The 21,491-nt window shown below is 44.6% G+C and overlaps 2 protein-coding genes across 3 annotated transcripts in view; one reads left to right on the forward strand and one right to left on the reverse strand.

The window, feature by feature from the left end:
• Positions 1–21,491, reverse strand: part of LOC136435748 (HAUS augmin-like complex subunit 7) — a 120,032-nt gene that overhangs the window by 47,399 nt on the left and 51,142 nt on the right. For both annotated transcript variants that reach the window (XM_066429443.1, XM_066429442.1), the window contains exons 4-5: positions 5,232–5,293; positions 1,734–1,852 (exon numbers count right to left, since the gene is read on the reverse strand). In XM_066429443.1, coding sequence (XP_066285540.1) covers positions 1,734–1,852; positions 5,232–5,293 — 181 coding nt within the window. The remainder of the gene's footprint in view (positions 1–1,733; positions 1,853–5,231; positions 5,294–21,491) is intronic.
• LOC136435747 (uncharacterized) lies at positions 11,946–17,231 on the forward strand. Its single transcript, XM_066429441.1, has 10 exons — positions 11,946–12,507; positions 13,122–13,683; positions 13,810–13,903; positions 14,124–15,185; positions 15,294–15,502; positions 15,593–15,914; positions 16,027–16,170; positions 16,268–16,432; positions 16,565–16,858; positions 16,967–17,231. Exons 2-10 carry the CDS (start codon positions 13,223–13,225, stop codon positions 17,120–17,122), a joined length of 2,907 nt encoding a protein of 968 aa, XP_066285538.1. The 5' UTR covers positions 11,946–12,507; positions 13,122–13,222; the 3' UTR covers positions 17,123–17,231.

The raw sequence follows: 21,491 nt of genomic DNA on the forward strand, positions 1-21,491 counted from the left end.
GGGCCGGACAAGCTACCTGACTCTTTGATGTAACTGACCTGATGTGTCCAGGGCCGGACATGCTACATGTTCTTGTTATCTCCATATACTTTTTCATGGGGATATCGTTTTGTGTGCGTTTGCCTGTGTGTATGTTTGTGTCACCGTATGCTTAAAGTCAGCATAACTGAAGAACGTGTAGATGCATTGTAATGGTATTTGGGTAGTTGTTGGGAGGAGAAAGGTCAAGGTTGATTTTGGGCCTCCTGGTATGTGTCAATGGAACTGCAATTGGGTATTTGTAATGATCTTCTAAGGACAATAACTGAAGAAAGGAACAACAGATTTTCATGTTATTTGGTATGCAGGTAGGTTGTACAGAGATGTATACAAACTGAAGTGCAAAATATCTACACCTCCATTCTAGGCATGTGGTTGGAGGTCACACCTGTCACATCTGCTAGTCTCAAATCTAGGACAAGAATTCCCCAGGTCCCAACAGCTGGTAATGAGGAAAATCTATACCTCCATAATAAAACACATCATATATAAAACCAAATTTCATGGAGATTTTGGGTCTTCAGACCCTTGTTCTTCTTGTTGTTGTTGTACTGGACAACTCCCCTTTAGTTGGGGAAAAACGTCCAGGGGATGTGAATGACCTGATGTGTCCAGGGTGGGACAAGCTAACGTAACATGACCAATTAACGTCCAATTTATTCAAAACGTATTTATCTTAAAACCGCGCAGACAGAGCCAAATGTTTAACCCATGGGCAGAAATATCAACTCTTCTAACAAGAAAAATGCATGGTCTGTAAGCTTTTCTCCGCCTGCGCAACGTGTATTCATACTGATGTATATGGTGTTACAGTAGAATTGTGCTACATTTGTAGGCTTGCCCAGTAATATTATCGTCCACTTCAGTCTTTTCCCTTGTAGCCCTATGCTTGAAGAACATAGACCAGAAAAAATTAACAGTAACTCCCCAAAGAAGTCTACAGACAAATGATAGTAAAGTCGCAGTTTGTCCCACCGCTTGCTTGACGCGATAGAAGAAAACAATGTTTGAGTTGTGAATCAGCGGGGCGTGGCGTTTACATGATAAACGCATGGCCATGATGTTATGCCATGCAAAAATGTACCATCGCAGCGGGGGTCGCTAGGTCGTTTTAAACTTTCCTAAAACTGGCAAGAGTTTCAAACCTCGAATTACCAATCGAATTACATATGAAATACGTCATGCATGACGCTTCCGTGTAACTTGTTGTTACTGGTTCAGGAGTTTATTCCTTTATGTCGCTGGACGTAAACCTTTTTCATTGTTTTGTATACAAGTGAGAGATGGCTAAGGTCAGGATCATACTTATGACGTTCTTTATTGCTCATAAGAACAGGCTTTGGCATAATACACCTCGACATGTGGACATGACCCAAACTGGACGATAACTGGTCCTGCACGTAAAGTGGTCATGTTACGTTACCTGCCTCTTTGATGTGACTGACCTGATGTGTCCAGGGCTGGACAGGCTACCTGCTTACTTGATGTGACTGGCCTGATGTGTCAAGGGCTGGACAGGCTACCTGCTTAATGATGTGACTGACCTGATGTGTCCAGGGCTGGACAAGCTACCTGCTTACTTGATGTGACTGACCTGATGTGACCAGAGCTGGACAGGCTACCTGCTTACTTGATGTGACTGACCTGATGTGTCCAGGGCTGGACAGGCTACCTGCTTACTTGATGTGACTGACCTGATGTGTCCAGGGCTGGACATGGCTCTCTGAGTGGCATCTTCAGAACTGTCGATGATACACACCATGTCTAATAACTGGTCCATGAACGATGCTTGTCCGGGAAACGAGCAGGTGCCCTAAGGAAAAATTATCTTTTTGATTTTCATTTCCATGAATGGCAAGGAACACACTGTAGAGACTCATTCTACTTATTTTAAAATGTAGAGGACATTGGCTGACAGATGCAGATCTGAGGGTCTACAGGGGGGGTGAGGGTGGTCTGGGTCTAAATCACACGTTTCTCGCCACAAATTCAGCGAGCGCCAGCACCTCATTGGTCAAAGTGGCTGTCGGCAAAGTCGTCTCTGATTGGCAGATTTTGCCACTTGCGGGGTTACACTAGTATAGGGCGTATTCAGTCACGGGACCCTCCCCCTAGCAACGAGCACTGGCGGCCATGTTGGTGCTCACTTGATAGTGGAGCCCTATGGAACTCTCTGTATAAATGGCAGATGTTTTCTACGCCATTCACAATTTCCCTTCAAAACGTTTTGTCTCATAATCATGGTGTTTTGCCTCGTGGTCAGATGTTGGATTGAGACTGATAAAGCACACACCGGTCGGGTAACAGTAAGATTGGTTTTGCGTTTCTCGTGTTACGTGCGGGAACATACGATTACGAAGGGACTAAACGACTGAAACAAAAGTGGATTTCTGACATACGAACAGCGGATCTAAATAGTTGAAGTTTGAGAATCAACGTGTGTGTATGGAAACCTTTTGTATCTGGTCGAAAAGCAAGTTACAGGCCCGTTGTGTAACACAGTCGCGGCACCGTGTAGTCGTTGCTTGAGATACGTTCATTCATAAACTGGGGGTCTTTCAACGTCGAACTTTCCCGATCATAACGTACTCCCTGTCAACAAAATTTCTCACGACACTCAAGACACTGTACTACGTGGCTACAGGCCTTGGAACACTTGTATGCTGTGAACTGATTTTATGCGTACTCTGTAAACAGTTTAGCGGCCGGTTTGCTGCTGGGGAACCTCGCTCGTCGATAATGGGTCATTTCCAGTAGGTGAAATTGCATTTTTGTAGCGAAAAGGATGTGAGGCTGGAGACTCTTTGCATATGAGTAAACAGCGATCAGACGACTTCGCATTCCTTGGAAATTTAGAGAGCGTCGGACACCGAGAAACTTCACTGCAGGGTGAGCACCAACATGGCCGGCCACGGAGGGCAGGGGTGATGACGTCACGTGAATACGCCCTATATACAGGCAAAATGGCCGTCGATGGGTACGTTTAAGGTAACGTTTCTAGTAGTAACCAAACCGCCAGTTTCCCGTGATTTCCTGTTGTCAACATAATTTCTCAACGGGACAGCAGGTTCGTAAAGACATTGTTAACAGCCAAACCCTACACTCATATTTATTTTCATGCAGATGTTACTGACTTAAATCTAATAAATGTGTAATGTTGTAAAGCATGTCTGTCATGGGGTGTAAAGTTATCATTACTTCTTCCAAAGTTTTTCTTACAGAGTTTGGGCTTAATAACGATACAAAAATATAACTGACTGGATGAAGTTCCATTGAACATATTGATGACAGATTTGTAACAACTTAGCTTGAATTCACTCACTGTTTGATGTGAGAATTGAATTGAATTGTGAGGGGGGGGGGCGAAATGTTTCCAGTATCGCTACATACTATCGACTGGTACTCAAGTCAATAGTAGAAAAGAGATTATTCAACCAAGTAGGCCTCAGTAGAGTAGAACTACTGTACTACAACAATCAGGACCTTGTTCAGGCTAGACCTCATTATTGAAGTACTGTGATGTATACTTTTAGCACATTATGTAATATTTTGGCAAGTGAGACAGTACAGTCAGGTCTCAGTGAACTTCAGGCGCTAGGGGGCGCTTCGATATGAAATAATGTATCATCATGTAACAGGTGTCAAAGGCCAATGCGTTGACGTAAGACACCCCAACTTTCAGGGATGATGAAGAAGATAGTACTCTTTCGTTTTAATCAGTATTGAAGTTAATACATTATACTTAAGGTCTCATTCATGTGTTACTTCGCGTGTAGACTCTAAAAGAATCCGTGGCCAAAAAATTAACGGCTGCATGAACGTGTGTATATATCGGTGGGAAATTCCCTTTTAGTCAGCCCAACTGATCTCAAGCGTCAAACTGATGAAAGCTTGTTTGTATCTGAGGAAATTAGCAGGCAAAGTTCGGCAGCCGCGCGCGAGGTCGGACGGACACCGCCGGGCATCGTGCGTGATGCGGCCATGCGATTACAGCTGAAAAATGCCTTTTTGGGGGTGTAGCTAAGTGCAGTTTGTAATTGCTATAAAAAGAGATTGTACGTAGTGAAAATGTTGGCAATTTTTTCACATGATCTAGGTTAAATGTCCCCATAAAGAATGAATAACATTGGCACATTTTCTATATCTTCATTACGAATGCGCCCATGTAAAACATGTATTATAACATGTAAGCCTATGGGGCAAAAAGACTTATGAATGAGACCTTAAAGGGCCATAATGTAGAATTTGGTGGGTAAAAACTATTCTAATACTCAGAATTTGAAAAATCTACCTTCAGATTCACATTTGTAATTTGTAACTTATTTCCAATATTTTCCCGTCATTCTGTCACATTTCCATCATTAATAAATCATGAAAAAGCAAAACCCACAAAATCTGGCTTATTTGCATAATATTATTTATCGGCCCCCATTCTATGATATGCAAATAAGCCAGCATAGAATGCTAAGAATTGACTGAATCCACCATTGCGGTCGGAGATCGAGCATCACAGGAAAATCACCACAAGTGAGCAAATCTCAGAACGTTGCCCGTTCGATCGCATGTTCGGTGGTTCTTCGGAATGTTGGATGAAATGGCAGACAAGCAGCGGTGGGAATTGCGTATTATAATTTTTTTCAAGACATTCACACAACACTACAAAGTTGCATCCATACGTGATGAATATTGTTGTGCAGTGTAATAAGGTAGATTCAGCTAATGATGTAGAAAAATAACCAAAAACAGTGAATTTTTTTTCTGTTCCGATCACAATATGCCCCTTTGAGGGTTGGCTGACACAATATCATTGCAATATTTCTCTTTTCAACCCCATAAAAGAAATAAAAGAACAACCATTGAACAATAAATCTAAAACCGACTTGGTTTATATGTGACTGTACTGTATTTGAATAACAGTATCTCAGTCGGTACTGAGAGCATGTGTCATTCATGTCACAATTAACCAGAATTTTCCCTACAGCGGCCACCTGTCCTTAGCAGCCAGTTTTTACCAGTCCATTGAGTGACCACTCTAGACAGGTTTGACTGTATATAACATGTAGCTGCTGTCTCAATATCACTCAGTTCAGAGACTACCCACATCCCGCAAACACAATTAATGTACCAAGGGTAATTTTTTTTATATATTATGACAAATACAACAGTTACTGTATATAGTATTACATACTCACTCTAACAACGTCAAAGTCTTTCCTCTTACAGAGTCCCAGTATGGAGGCAGCAAACAATAACCCTGAAGAAATCAGATCAAATACCAACAGAGTCAGGTACAAAAAAAGTTACTGGTACTTCACCCTCCCTATATTCTCCCTACAGGGTTTAAAATACCACCATATGCAGGTACGTGTAAGTGCAGGTAAGGGACTGCATACATGTCCAGTATCAGGGTGAAATGTACGTAGTTAAAATGAGTAAGCTTACTTCGTACATAAGCGGGTCTGGTGTACGAAGTACGAAGTTGTTCGAAGTTATGACGTCACAGATTATGACGCGAAAATTAAGCTAACTTCGTACATAAGCGGGTCTGGTGTACGAAGTACGAAGTTGTATGACGTCACGACACGTAAGCTAACTTCATACGTACTTGTAAGTCGGGGATGGTAATGGATACATTGATAATAAAGAAAAAGGATCTTTTTAAATATCACTTAGATACATTCGATACGGGTGTTGGTTACGACCTGTACTTCTCTTGAGCCATGCTAAAGAACGAAGTGTAAGTTTTGACTGTGTCACATCGCGGCGACATTAACTTCTTTCATCGTACACTAGCCCCAGCCCTCTGTAGGAAGTTAGATTACGTCACATGGTGTGACGTCAACTTCGTACAACTTCGTGCATTGTACACCAGCCCCAGCCCTTTCCGAAGTTACATTACCTCACACGGCATGACGTCATCTTCATACAACTTCATACATCGTACACAAGCCCCAGCCCTCTGTACGAAGTTAGATTACGTCACGCAGTGTGACGTAAACTTCGTACAACTTTGTACATCGTACACCAGCCCCTGCCCTCTGTACGGCGTGACGTCAACTTCATACAACTTTGACAAGGACAAAAAAATTGGCAAGGGGGGACTGGGCCTGGGGGAAAAAGTTGATCCCCATCAGAACCTTCAAACACATTGTCTAAATGTCTTAAAATGGGCTCAGAGCTACTCAGGAAACCCCGTGTTTTCCGCTAAGAGCGGAGCGTGGTAAGGTTAGAATAGGAAATGTGACGTTATTTTGAGGTCTGATTCAGATATATTGATATTTATGGTGGATAGATATAATGATAAAAGATCATCAGATTCTTTTAGCGTAGTCGATCGGTGCTCACATACACAGCGATCCACGCTGGATGCCAAACTTTTGTAAGTTCCCCAAGGTAGGACTTTTTAAAAACTGCTAGCAAAAATCTTTATATTGGGGAATATTAATTGACGTACCGTCACTGGGAATTAACTAAGTGCCAGGGTAACGTTCTGAGTCTTCTGACAACTTCTAGAAGCAACAGATGACGAGCCTAGGACTCGATATTGTTTACGTAATGTTAAAATGTCGTTCAGACAGTTAGCATTCTTATGGCGGGCAACGCGGCGCACATGACACAAATCGGATACAAATACTTTTGCGATTGTATTCAAATACCGGATCATACAGTGGTATCATTTATGACGCCCCCCCCCTGTAAATTTAGTACAGTCCCTAAAGTTGGATTTTCTTATGTCCAGCTACACCTAACCAGTGCACTGGTCCATGGTAAAACGAGACTTCAATACCAGGATGACATGTGGCGAATTGTGGCCCCAGAATACATTTTTCCCTCCATGAAAAATGGAGGTATACCATATAGACATATTTTTTCGCCTGTGTCTGTGTGTGTGTTTAAGAATTTGTGGTCAACAACCGCTGGATGGATGAAATAATACTTGGTGTGTGGGTATAGGTCTTGCGGAGACGAAGATCCTTTGACAAGGTCAATTTTGGGCCCCTGGTGTGTGACCTTGGTACCACAGCGAACCAATTTTTCAATCTTTTGTCCTGAATATATGATATGGTCTTGATTTTTTGGTGGAAGGAAGGAAGAAGTAGAGTAGGTTTGGGCCCCATAGCAGCTTCGTCTGGAACTGGAACGTTTGGTTAAAAAAAGGAAAAAGAGAGAAATATTGATGACATTAGTTATGCAGATTAAGCTAATTTGCATAATCAATAAGAAAATATTATAATACCATAGTGGTAAATGATGGCATATTCATTCTTGTGGCACTTGGAAGTTAATTAAAGGTGAACATTATAAGACATAAATCATGCAAATCAGGGTTCATTTACATGATTCATGTCATTGAGGAAATGCTACAATAGCCTCCTTTGCTCATCATCAGCCTTCTTTGCTATTATTAACGGGCGGCAGCAGGCTCAGGACATCCTCGTCCAGATCCCTCAACCAGACCGAAACACCGACGCCGGGCCCCGAGCACAAAACGGATAAGATAAGACCTTTCTTTCTTTCTTTCTTTCTTTCTATATTGACAATGAAACAAGTCATTACTTGGGTAAGCCTTAGGCAGCTTTCGCTGGCAGCGGCTGACCCATAAAAATGCAGACGAACAACTTTTACAGTAACCTTTACAGTACAACTTCACCTACAACGTGTAACTTAACCTAGGACATCCAACATATAGAAACACAATATTCATAACAATATACATTAGATACATAGAAATGCAGTATAAATAATCATTTCTATGTTTGTTTGTCCCTTAATTTTTTTTATTCAGATCTCCCATTAATGCACAATTTACAAATTTACACTGTTCTTCCTTGAGTCCGCCTACATTAAATACAATAATTATTATTAAACCAAATACAGGAACAAAACTTATGGGTAGACAGTAAATTAAACAAAATCAAATATGAACTTAAAAGTGAGCAGGAGAGGTCAGAGGTAAACTTGAAATAACGGAAACACGATATGGATATTGTATGTAAGGAGACCCAAAAGTAATAGCAATTGACATGGATGCAACTGAACTGAGCATACATGTAGATGTATACACTCACTCACTATCCGGTTTCATCATCATCATCATCATTCATCCGGATTTACTCCGGTGAGATACAATCAATAAAGTTTTTCCAGTACAATGTGTCCTTCATGGCGGAAAATAACGCAGAACTTGAGATTCCAGTGTCTCTTTCGATCAATGTCATTAAGGTTGTGTGAGGTCTTCCAACCCTGCGTTTTCCCTCGGGTAGCCACTGCATTAGTCGCCCAGCAGGCTCGTCACTGCGAACAACATGCCCCGCCAGTGCGAGCTGGCGTCGTCACACAACTGACGAAATGGGTGGCAGAGAACCATAGAGTTGCTTATTTGTTAGATGGCTTCTCCAAGATACATTATACCATTTCTTAACATTCTTGTGTATGTACCGTCCAGTTTCTTACTCTGGGCTGCACTCATGGCCCACGACTCAGAGCTGTAAAGTAGGATGGTCTCGGTACAAGCTTTAAACACTTTTAGTTTTTGTCTGCTTCCTAATAGGAGCTTTCCATATCTTTTGTAGAGAATGGAGAGAACTCCAAGCTTGAGCAATCCTGCACTCCATATCTCTCCCTGAATCAGTATAGCCCCCTAAATACTTGAAGTCAGCTACCGTCCGGTTTAACATCTTTTTTTCCCCATCATCTTGGGGTTGGACGTGCTTGCACATGGATGGGGAACCTTGATGGCCGCCCGCCAGGTGCCTCTGTCCTGTGGACTAACGTTGCGTAGGTTGAGTTTCCTAGGACATATCCATCGGACCATTGTCGCTCCTGGCGAGCCTCTTCATGTCCTCCGCTGCCACAGCCCATGTCTCCGATGCGGGTTTCTGTAAAAACCAGGGCCCCGTTTGTGAACGAAAGTCACTGACCTGCTTCGCTGTGACGCGATGTGCCACAAAAACACACAACCGATTGTCATAATGTATGTCTGAATAGAAAACACGCAGTAACCTGAATGTTTTCCCAAGGAGGTTAACCTCCTTACTTGGTGTTCCCAAGTTTACTATCGCTTGGTGGTGAGTGGAAGAATCGCAGTCTTTAATCTATAGCGAATGTTGAAGTTACACCCCGCAAAATACCGACCTTTGCGGGTTCGCGGGAGCTACATCCTGGCATTCGCTGTGACGTGATGTGCCAGGCATTTTGAGCATAGTGGGCCGCTACGCTGTGGGCCGACAAACTGACGCTGTAAATAGCCCGCTATGCAGTCTTTTCACCCAGCGTAGCGGCGAAAAAAGACAAAACTACCTTTAGTAAACATGCAAAGGCACGCGCCAAGCACGCGCCTCCGCTGTTTCACAGGAAGCTATCCAGCTATCAGCTCAAAGGGAGGGGCCAATTACTAAATTATCACCCCGCTGTACCGCTCCGATCTTGTAATAGCTCAATTCACATGTACGTAAGTTGCCATACATTGTAGCAGTCGCGCAATAAAGTTCTTCTTCTTCTGTCTCGCAGCCCCTCCCACCCGGCATCGTGCAAAAACGTAAACCGTAGCCGAGTACGCCTCTCTGTAACATGTGCAAGATCAGCGGGGTGGGTCCCGGACTATAAGACCAGCCGTAAATGTACCAGATTCCAGGGGAATCTCCTTATTTGGAAGTTGACAGCCCGCAGTTGACCAACACATAGGCTATTATTAACGTAAAAGATTCCTTTCTTTGTCATTGCGGAAATAGAATTAATTCTTAAAGGAAGCCAAAAGGTATGGTCGGGAATCCTACTATGCTATGCTAAATATACCAAAAAGTATAGTCTCCATCGAAATTACATTAGTCCGTCATAATTCACCGTTATAGTATTAATTTGAAAATCGCGGCATACGCCGCCGCCCGGTGACCTCGGTTGACATCTACTGCCTCGTGACCCCGCATGACGACCGTGTGACGTCACAGGGCTGAGCGTCCCACGTGACCACCACCAACAACAACACTTGCTAGCGGCCGCGTGCCTCACAAACATTGTTGTCCGAACTCAGAAGACTTAGATCATGGAGATTGAAGAGAATCCAGTTGAAAATGAAAACTTTGACGACTTTGATATCCGCCCTCCCACTGAATGCAAGCCCTCTGACGTCACGCGGTCGTCACGCGGGGTCACGACGCAGTAGAGGTCACCGGGCAGCGGCGGATGCCGCGATTTTCAAATTGATAATATTTCGGTGAATTATGACGGACTAATGTAATTTTGATGGAGACTATACTTTTTGGTATATTTAGCATAGCATAGTAGGATTCCCGACCATACCTTTTGGCTTCCTTTAACTGTATTTCTGACAAATTTCTAGAGCAAGGTTATGTCTTTTTCCAATTCAGAACAGTGAATTGATGCACAGAAAATCCATTTCTACCAACGCAACGTAGGAAGATAAAGTTTCAACTAAATTTATAAGCTTCGCCATGATTGGACGATTCGGCTGCTACAAGTTTCTGGCACAGCCCACAAAGCGCCGACTTTCCTTGTTCCCAGGGCCTTTAGTAGACTTTCTGGCGCCTTCGCCGACAGTCATCAAAGGCTGCCGACTGTCAATCAGTGGCAATTTTCTGGGAAAACACGTGTGTTGGATCTACGTGTGCCAGTCAAGATCAGTCAACAGCGAACTTCTGGCGACGTTGCTACGTTCCTTGAACTTTCCCACAGCGGTGCTTCTACAAAGTTTTTATTAGACTGTAGTTCCAATCTGACAGCGGTGTTGGCTAGCCTCCTTTGGAGACTTCCTGGAACGGCGGCGTATATATTGAGGGGGGTGACGCGATTTCTAACACGGGCCAAGGTTCTCTAAATTGTGCCGGCAAAGGGACTTTCGCCGCCGAGGGAGTTACGTCGCCGAGGGACGACCGCCTTGGCGGTTATTTTTCTGAAAATATGTCAGCGTTTAAGCGTGGGAATACCAGGAATATTGCTTCTTATTTCGCACTGAAAAGAACTTCTGACAGCAATGATTGTAGCGCTTCGACTTTGGAGAAGACAGACACAGCCTAAAAAAACGGAAAACTGGTATCGACTATTTTGTAGAGTCGCTAAATAAACTATTGATATTGTTGTTTCTGAGTTTTCAGTTTTTCACCTGAAGTATTGTATGTCGAGCTCGAGGTCCTGTGGAGAAGTTGATTGACTGCCATGAGTATGATAAATATGACCCTCAAAACTGAAAAAGAAGCATTCTCTAGCCTAAAGTGGTGCTGTTTTCTATTGAGTTGCCGTGTTTGGCCGTGCTGTGAGTTAACTTGGGGTTTCTGGCGTTGCTAAAGTTTCTGTAAACGCAGGTAAGGGCGTTAGGAGTAAGGGGAGAATAAGCAGCGGGCCCGTCGTCCAAGGAAAACGGCCGGCATCGCACAAGCTTGAGTGGGACTAGTGGAGTGCCCAACGACTAAAAGGGGAAAGTATAGGTAATATCAAGCAAAAACCTTCGTTAGTCGCCGCGGGTTACCACGCGGGGCACCCCGTGTGCTCGGGGTACCGCGGGGCCCCGGTTTTTACAGAAACCCTTTCCGATGCATACAGTAGCCTGAGTAGGACACTTCTGATGTAGGAGTTAAAGACATGTCCACTGTTTTGGAGGGGTATTATATGATGAAGCTGTTTGTGAGTATGAGGAGGAGCTCATGGCAACTCTTCCAAGCAGACAGAATCCTTCCCGTCACCGCGTCAGAGCAGCCTCTTGCTTTACTGATCGTGTCCCCCAGGTAGCAGAAAGTTGGAACCACCTTGAGGTTCTTTTCTCCCACTGTGACTTGTGTGTGTGTTGCTCTGGATCTGAGGGGAGGTCACTTGCCGATGTACAGCTCTTACATATAAAGTTACTGTCTTGTTTCAGCCTGTTTTTTATGTTTAATAGTTCGTGCACTGGATCCACAAAAGATGGAGTTGTTACCTTGCCTTGGTTACGTCCTTCTTGCATACACCACAGGGGAACTTCGTGGACTCCTTCACTGGCCTTTGTGAACCCATGCTGTTCTTCAGGCAGATAAACATCTGCTTCAACTCCTCTACGGTCTCTGCAGCCAGTATCAGGTAGTCTGCATACAGCATCTCCCAAGGGCATCCGGTTCTTAACTCCTGTGACAATGCCTCCATAACTTTGATGAACAGTAAAGGGCTGAGTACAGAGCCCTGGTGGACTCCGACCTTCACCTCAAACTTAGAACTGTAGCCTTGATTGCCTTGTGAGCCAGTTCCCAGGCGGTTGAACAGTAAAGTCCCTATAAGCAACCAATGGTTGAGCGCCGTTGAGCAAGTCCAGCACTCAACCCGCCAATCATTGAGCGCCGTTGAGTAGGCCCACCTGCTCAACAGACCAATCGGGCCGCGCGACCCCCGATATGTCAGAGTTCAAACCGGGGTCAGATCCAAGATGGCGGCCACCGGCTCTCCGCGGTCGAAGCGAGGCACCTTTTCTGCCGTCATTTACGTCAGGTGAGGCCAATCCTCTTCGAATTTGTCTCATTTTGTGGGGAATCTGCTGGCGCACAAAGCTATCTAGTTTTGGTTTGTACGCAGTATGTAGATTTTACGAAAATCGACATAGTTTTTCGTCAAAATCCCATTGTTTAAGTATGGTAAATTCTGCATGGTGGAGGGTATTTTTACCTGAATTCATACCGCTGTCACTTGGCTCAGGTAAGTCCTATCTACTTCATTCTTGACTCTTTTTGAAGTTCATTCGGTGGTGCATTAAGCTAGCTAGGTGTTGATTTTTCCCTATCGAGGGATCATATTAAAATTGACAACTTCTATGGTCAAAAATGCCATTGTTTAAGTATGGGCATTTCATGACAAGTACCTGTCAATTTATCCTGCTGCCATTTCCTTCAGGTAAGTCCCATCTGCCCCATTCTTGGCTCTTTTTTAAGGTTATTTAGTGGTGCACAAAGCTAACTACTTTGGGGTTTTCCTGTGTTGATAGATTTTCTGAAAATTGACAACTTCTATTGTCCAAAATGCCATTGTTAACAGATGTAAAAACTGAACTGGACCACATCATGATGTAGGACATGTTCTAAATATCTGTTTGTGTTTTTCAACACCAGGTGAAAGTAAGATCTAGACATGCAGTCGCAGGGACATGTGTGCACCGTGTGCAAGAGGACGTTTTCCCAGAAGTCCAACCTGACACGTCACATGCAAAGTCATGGCAAGTCGCCAAAACCTCACACCTGTGATGAATGTGGCAAAGGGTTCGCCCAAAAGGCTCATCGGGACAGCCATCGTCTCCTACACCTGCGTCCAATCATTCCCCTTTACAAGAAGGGAGAGGCAAGGCTGGAGGCATCAGATGAAGCCAAGACTGTCGCCAAAAACCCTAACAAAGTGGTTGAACCGGCGTGGCTCGATGAAGGAAAGGCAGAGGCTGCTGCCAGGGAAGCCGGCGGAGAACTGTGGAGGGGACAGTTACACATCACGTTTGGCCAGTATGCGGGCGAGACATTCAAATGGCTGCTGGAACATGACGTTGGATATATTAAATTCTTGCTCGCGCCATATTGTATGGAAGGCGAGCCAAGTCCACTTCTCAAGTGGCAGAAGCAGAGACTGTTGGAGCTTGTCAGGGAGTTCCCAGAAGTCTCCTGCCTCCTGGACAGGGCATTGGAGGTAAGATAACCACCTTCAAATTCAATGGTAAAGCATCCATGTTTACTCAGCACTGAAGTGGGTTTTTTTTTTTCACACATGTATGATTACGCTACAGTTATATTAATGATATTCTATATTCCGCAGAAAGCTGAGAAAGCAAAGAAGCGAAAAGAAGCGACACAGTTGCAGCAGGGTGATGACGAGTATGCAACTGATGCAGAATTGCTGGCTGCTGCAGGTAAGGTTATCTTATGCTGCTATTAGAATTAGAGGGTCTTTGTATTGTGCTGTATTTATATTTGTATATTGTGTTGGAAGCACTACAACTTTTGCCTCCATGACTTAGACTATATCAGCTTTGGTCGTGTGACAGATGTATTGCACAAAATGAATGGAATGTAAACCAACACTTAAATACTCTACTTAATAATGATTTTTGCATTGAATTTATCCTTCAGAAAGCTGTCTTGACCACTCTGAGTTGCCAGTCAACACACAGGTTACCACCTGGGGAGATATCACACCAGCTGGGATCCAAGGCTCTGACAACAGGCCCAGTACATCCTCTGCATCAGAATCGGCATCCGACAGCATCCAGCTGGAGGGCTGGCAGAAGTTCTGGGACCACTTTACCCCCTACATCTACTCAAGCCCCTGGCGTGTCGGCTCCGAACATCAAGTGGCTTAAAGACAATGAGACTTACGGTCTTTTTGAACCCGCGTCCACCTACAGGAATGCAAAAGGAGAGACAGTGGAGAGAAAGCAGTTGAAGAAGAAGATGGAATTCCACCCACCTCCTCTACCTACATCTGTGAAGGGTGCCGTGCCCAACATGCTGGCCTTTTTCACAACCCCCGCCTTCTTCTGGAGACCAGTCGGTGTCATGCAAGCCAAGATCCGCTGCCCCAACACCAACTGTCAAGCACCACCAGGGGAATACCTGGAGTTGAAAGGCTTTGGCAGCTTCGCTCGGCAAGTGTGTGGGATGAAGAACTACTACACCCTATTGACCGAGAAGCTAAAGTGTCCATATTGTGAAAAAGCGAGGCAGTCAGGAGCAGGGCCACAGCAATACCTATGGATGGCTAATAGTATAAAGATCCTAATGCAGCTGGCCCCAGCCATCAGGCGTCTATTCCCTGCCATTATCTGCGGAAAGCGTGCCATCGACAGAGGTGTGGTCACCCTGCTAGGCGACCGGATAAATGCTGCATCCATGAGCAAGGTGCAGCGAATCTTGAAGCAGGGCCATGACGAGTGGTATGTTGAGCGCCGAGGCCTGTTCCAGACCCTGCTGTATGAGGCGCACACTGCTGAGGCTACACCGTCGCAGAAAGGAATTCTCTCGTTTGTCAAAGCTCCTGGCAGTTACACCCCTCCTCTTCCCAAGGAACCTCTGCCTACCCCCACTTGCTTGAGACGGGCACACCTCATTGCAGAGATGGAGAGAATGCCAGTCTACAGAGCTTCCATCCTCAGCACGACTGGAGAAATACTCTGCATCGATGGCACAAGAAAGGTTAGTGTAAATCATCACTATGGTATGATCAGTATTCTGTCATACTCAAAACTCACTATTTCTTGATGTGTGAATTACATACGTTATCAATTTGATGTGTTTTTTTAGATCCTCAAGAAGATCTACGGTGATGGCAGGGACACCATGCAGTATGTCACCAGTGTGCTGAACGAGTGGGGACAGTTCCTGACAACAGTTGTGGTGGCGGCTGAGTCAGAAGATTGCTACAGACGCATGGCAAGAGGTTTGGTTGCCAGGTTTCAGCGAGCCAATGCTCCAGCACCAAAGATCATCTACGCAGACAACAACTGTTGTCGGTAAGTTAAATAGCATTCTATTGATGTATGAAGTAGCTTACTAACATCTACAGGGAACACATGCTGTATGCAATGCTAATATCATTTCAGTGAGAGTGGTGCATCCTTCTTGGAGAAGCTGTTCAGTGACTGGGTGAGGGAGGGCATGGTGGTCAGGCTTGATGTGCGGCACTGGCTTCATCGCTGGGATGCCGTGGTCATCAAGCAGAGCCACGCCAAGTACGCCAACTTCATGAGTGCCATGGCAGGGGCGGTTCTAGCCTACAACAGGGACGACATGATGTTGCTGGTGCAGGCTGTCAGGAAAGGGAACCTGGACCTTTACGCCGACCGCACTGACGAGGAAATGATCCATTTCCTCAAGCCGCACCAAGTGAAGGACTACGTCAGGCGCGTCACCAGAGGCGTTGAGGTATGCAAGAATAACATAAGGATGAAGCATCTATAACCTTAGTTTAACTCTTCTTTACTGGACTTGGACTAAATTGCAATAAGATCGATCATGAAAAATACGTATGTTACAGGAGACTGCGTCAGTTGTGGAGGACATCATTGCAGAGTTCAAGGGACCAGGTGGACTCGACATAGATGGAATCCACCTGTTCAAGTCCCTTGACGCAGTCGACGCCCACTGGTCCATCGCAAGCAAACATCTCTGTTGTATGCAGGTGAGATCATGCCTCTGTAATTAGTATTAGAGCTATGTCTACATGTAGGCATTCTAAATTCACCTTGACATGGTTGGCAATGTGATGTGTCTTACAGGATCCTCCAGGTATACAGCTCTATGTAGCCGTGAAGGAAGTAGTGCTGAACGGTGTCAAGTTGAACAAGTACAGGTGCCGACGAGGCAGTAACTCCTTGGAGGGGCTGCATTCACACCTGTACAATGCCGTTCCTTCAAAGAGATGTGGAATTCTGCCATTCCAAGTAAGTTATAAACACTCCTTTGTAGCATTTTAAAACATTACTAATGCATTGCATGTGTTTTCCATAGCTCTGACAGGCCATCCCTCATTATGTATACTTTCTGTAACAAATATACATGGCCATGTGTTTCAGGTCTATCTGATCAGCTTTGCTGTGCAGTGGAACAGCCAGATGGACTCACTCCGTGTTGCTGGTGGCAAGGGACGGCAGACAACCTGCATAGATGCTAAGCAGATCCAGCTCCTGAACCAGCAGGCTGAGTTCCTCTTCGGCAAAAACCACGTGCTGGAACCCAACTTCGTTGCTCCCCTGCCCTACCCTACCCTGACAAGTACAACCACCCAGAGGAGGAGGAGCTTCTCGGTGTGGAGTATGCCATCTGTCAGTCCACCGACTTCTCTGCAGGGAATTACTATGCAGAGAAAGGTAAAGTCTCACAATACAGTACTTTCAGATAAAGCAATGATGTGACCCATGTTTCCATGCCCGCTCCTTTCTGTCCTGACACATTATTTACACTTTACATCCTTGCAGTGGAAGAAGAGCAGGCTCGTGAAGTTGAGGAGTCTGGTGAAGGTGATCGCGAGGAGTCGGCTGAACAGAGTGAAGAGGAGTCAGAAGATGAGGGTGTTGACGTGTCGTCAGAAGACTCTCACATGGACAGCATCAGTAGAAGCCATGTCAGGCTGACAAAGGTGGAGCAGGTGGAGGAACAAGATAGCCCTGCACTGCAAGATGTGCTGATGAGACAAAGCCATATGCATCTGCCTGGAATGGAGGAGGTACAAGACCTGGCGTTGCTGCTTCTGGGACTGGCAGACCGCAGCGACCAGTACCTAGTGTCTGCCAACCTGAGACAGAAGATTGTAACTGCTACCGGTTGCCTTCTAGACCACGACAAGACCGCCTCTAGCTTTGTGAAAAAGTACCAGTCGAGATGGGGCTACACGCTGTTTGGACGGTGCCTTGGGGCTGACACACCTGAGAATAGGGCAGCTCAGAAGACGAAGTTTGCCTGGAGGAGGTACGCTCAGGCGGCACAGGTGACCGAGGAAACCCGGCTCCTGTACCTGCTCATCAAGATGCTGAAGAACAGGCCACCGGCTAGTGTCCAGTCCAGCCCCAGCAAAGCGACTACTGCCATCAAATCGCAGTACACGAGGATTGCTGATCGAGTGAGGGGCGATCCCATCCTGAGCAGCCTTTCCATTCCGCTGCCAAACATCAATGCCAAGTCCATCTCCAACTTTATCGCAAAGGAGGAGAAAAAGGCCAACTACTGGGCCACAGTTGTACCAAGGGTGAAAGGTCACAAGAGAGTGCTGTCTGATGACCCCATGCCAGAGGCACCTACTCTGCCGACAACCCTACCGGTTCCAGCTCGAGCTCAGGTGCAGTATGAGAACCTGGACCATTTGGCTGGCGAAAGGCGTGGTGCAAAGCGAAGGTAAGTACATTGTTTTACGTGTATACTTAAACAACAATGCACATATCAAATGTTAAGTGCTTTTTGCTATCCTGTCATTCCTTGCATGTTACCGCAGGCTAGAGGTGAAGAAACCAGCAGTGGAGGGGAACAGGCCCATCCAGCCCAAGCCTGCCACATACATCCCGCCTCGAGTGTCTGCGGCACCTGTACTCCTGGTGGTCCCTGCACAGCCACAGGCTCCGTCCATGATGCTGCCAGTGCCAGGGACATCCTGCGGTCAGGTCAGTGCTGGCTTTAGGCCAGTAGTGCCACCACCTGTACTTGCCTCCAAGCCAATCAAGCCTCACAGGTCTTTGAAGCCTTGCGCAGCCTGCCACATACCCAATTGTGGTGGGCAGCGTAAGAGATACCAACCACCAAAAGCGAAAGTTGCTGGTAGCAGCCAGAAAATCTTCACCTACTGCCCAACAACCAACAAGTCCACCACCTCAGGTTTTGAAGGTGTAGTGTTTGAAAGTTTTGATCAGTTCAAAAAGGTGGTGGATGATAAGATAGAAAAAGAGAAAACATCTTAGTGTACTTGTGATCAAAGCTTTATGTTGTAATATAAAGGTTTTAAACAGTTAAACGGAAAATGACCTTGTGATGTTCTTCTCTCACTTTTTTTTATTCCTGAGTGTATTTGACATGCATACCTGTTTTTTTGCTGTTCTTTTGAACATCTCTGTATATATTCTGACACTGCAACTACCTACTTTATCCCCTACTTTACTTTACTTTCATACCATGCAGAAAAGTAAGAACTCCTGGCCTCAATGGGGCTGCCAGTTTCGGTAGCTGTTGTATCAAAACATCACAGGAGAATCTTCTGCCATTTTTTTCTGTATCTTTTACTTCTGTTTATTTACTGTATCTGCTGGTTTAAGTTTAGAGGACTAGACCCTTTCTTTTACCAGTTTTTTAAAGTTTTGAATCCCCACTGTACTGTTTCTTTACTTTTGTACCATTTCCATACCTGCACTATTGTTTGTTGAGTAGGTATATGTATGGCATTTAGTTATATTGTGAGCAGAAATGACATGGAGTGTATTGTTTCTAAATGTAAGCTGTTACTGGTTGGAACAGTTGTAAGTTCAGTGAGCTATATTGGATGCAAGTTGGATAGTTTTTAAAGTTCTAATCTACACTTTTGTATTGCATTGACATTGTAAAAACTGACTGTTTTTGAAGCTGTTTTTATGTAACGGAAAGTGTTTTTACTATCGCTGAATGAATTACAAAGAAAATGGAACCTGAACAAGGAAGAAGGGTTCTTAGTTCTGTCCAAGGGGGGCTACCTGAAGTAGCTGGCATACCGAGTGCCCCAGAACCTGAATTCTCTTCATCTTGTTCAGCTCCTTTTGATTATATGAATACTGATAGCAATTTGATAAGTATTGATAGAAAATCCAAGTGTATTTGTCAGCTTGTACACATTGTGACAAATATTGCTTGTTTTTATTAGTCCATGACGATTTGAAAGCAGATGTGGTGTCTCCCTCAACTTCTTGGATCATTGGCCACATTTTCAGGACTGGAATATTCGATAATACACGAATTCAGGCCTCAAATATCAAGAGATGCACGATTATATCAATCCCTTCGATCCTGGCCCTTCGATCTCTTTTTACTCTCTTTTACTCTCGATCCCAGGTCGAGCTGTAGGGACTTTGGGGGCGCATCAGCCGTTCCCAGGCGGTTGAACAGTAAAGTCCCCATAAGCAGCCAATGGTTGAGCAACGTTGAGCAAGTCCAGTACTCAACCCGCCAATCATTGAGCACCGTTGAGTAGGGCCTTTTGCTCAACAGACCAATCGGGCCGCACGACCCCGATATGTCAGAGTTCAAACCGGGGTCACAACCAAGATGGCGGCCACCGGCTCTCGGCGGGAGAAGCGAGGCACCTTTCTTGCCGTCATTTCCCTCAGGTAAGGCCAATCTTCTTCAAACTCGTCTCATTTTGTAGGGAATCTGGTGGCGCACAAAGCTATCTAGTTTTGGTTTTTACGCCGTCTGTAGATTTTACGAAAATTGACAAGTTCTTTCGTCAAAATCCCATTAAGTATGCTGTTTTCGGTATGGTGCCGTGTAGTTTCACCTGAATTCATACTGTTGTCACTTGGCTCAGGTAAGTCCAATCTTCTTCATTCTTGACTTTTTTTGAAGGTCATTCGTGCACTAAGCTAGCTAGGTGTTGATTTTTCCCTGTCAAGGGATCGGCAACTGCGTTCGTCATAAATGCCATTGTTTAAGTCTGGAGATTTCTTGGCATGTACCTGTTGATTTATCCTGCTGTCATTTTCCGCAGGTAAGTCCCATCTCCCCCATTCTTGGCTCTATTTTAAGGTCATTTAGTGGTGCACAAAGGTAAAAAGTTTTGGGTTTTCCTGTGTTGAAAGATCTTCTGAAAATTGACAACTTTTATTGTTCAAAATGCCATTGTTTAAGTCTGGGGATTTCATGGCATGTACCTGTCAATTTACCTTGCAGTCATTTCCCTCAGGTAAGGCAAGTCTCCCCCATTCTTGGCTCTCTTTAAAGGTCATGTAGTTGTGCACAAAGCTATCTAGTTTTGGGGTTTCCTGTCTTGATAGATTGTCTGAAAAATGTCAGCTTCTATTGTAAAAAATACCATTGTTAAGAGATGCTGATTTTGCATGTTCTTGTGTATAGACAACATAGATCCAGTTGCCGTTGAATCTGAGCTAATTTTTCACTCATTTTGCTATCTGGGGCATCTTGTTAGCTTTGGAACAATGTTATTGACCTTTTGCGGTAATACTTATATTGGTGTTTTGGGGGACATAGCTACTAGTAGTTCCCTACTAGCCAGTAGCAACATATGCTTGTATTCTGATGATAACCGGTTCTGTGGCAGATGTGAAACTTATTTAAGTCAATTGTAGATCTGCTTCTGTTTTAGGCTTTACTTTAGATGATAGATTTAGATAACAGGCTACTAGTAGGATGGAACAAAGCAAGGTTTTTGCATAGCAACAGAATGAAGAAACTGAACTACTGTACATACATATAATTGATATGTGTTTATGTTTACTACACCAGGTGAAGGTTGAACATGGAGAGGAGACGGAGAGTTTCCTTCTCTCACCTGTCATTTTGTCAAGGCTGAACCCGGTTGGAGGTAAGATAACTTTTAGATCATTTTGACTAAGTTTTGATTACAGTTTGTACTGTTTTGTGTATGGACAAACTTAGCACCTCCACCAGTAAGGCATCAGTGTTTTCTACAAGCCGCATAAGACCAGACTGATAGGTTTAATCCGCTCACACCAATAAGTATACTCTTTTCTACAATAAGCCTGGTTGGTTCTTTAAGTTTAATGTGCTCGAGGTGTGTCTCTCCCAAACATGGAACCTCTGACTTGACGTCCCATCCTACTGTTTTATCTTCTGCAGGAACTGGACTCAAAGAAACAAGTGAAAGCTGACTGTACTATTTACAAGTTACAGCAGGATCCTGACTATGCAAGTGATACAGTATTGTTGGCACCTACAGGTCATGTTACGTTATATGATGCTGAGATTGAAATGACATTTATACATGCTTTATTTGTACATGTTTGTACAAGT

This window comes from Branchiostoma lanceolatum, chromosome 5 (assembly GCF_035083965.1).
Source record: "Branchiostoma lanceolatum isolate klBraLanc5 chromosome 5, klBraLanc5.hap2, whole genome shotgun sequence".
NCBI lineage: Eukaryota > Metazoa > Chordata > Leptocardii > Amphioxiformes > Branchiostomatidae > Branchiostoma > Branchiostoma lanceolatum.

Bases quoted from the DNA above. Each gene is read 5' to 3' on its own strand.
- LOC136435747 (XM_066429441.1), top strand. From the start codon at position 13,223: ATGGCAAGTCGCCAAAACCTCACACCTGTGATGAATGTGGCAAAGGGT. The intron at 13,684-13,809 runs GTAAGATAACCA...TATATTCCGCAG, and splicing joins TCCTGGACAGGGCATTGGAG to AAAGCTGAGAAAGCAAAGAA. The intron at 15,915-16,026 runs GTATGCAAGAAT...CGTATGTTACAG, and splicing joins GCGTCACCAGAGGCGTTGAG to GAGACTGCGTCAGTTGTGGA.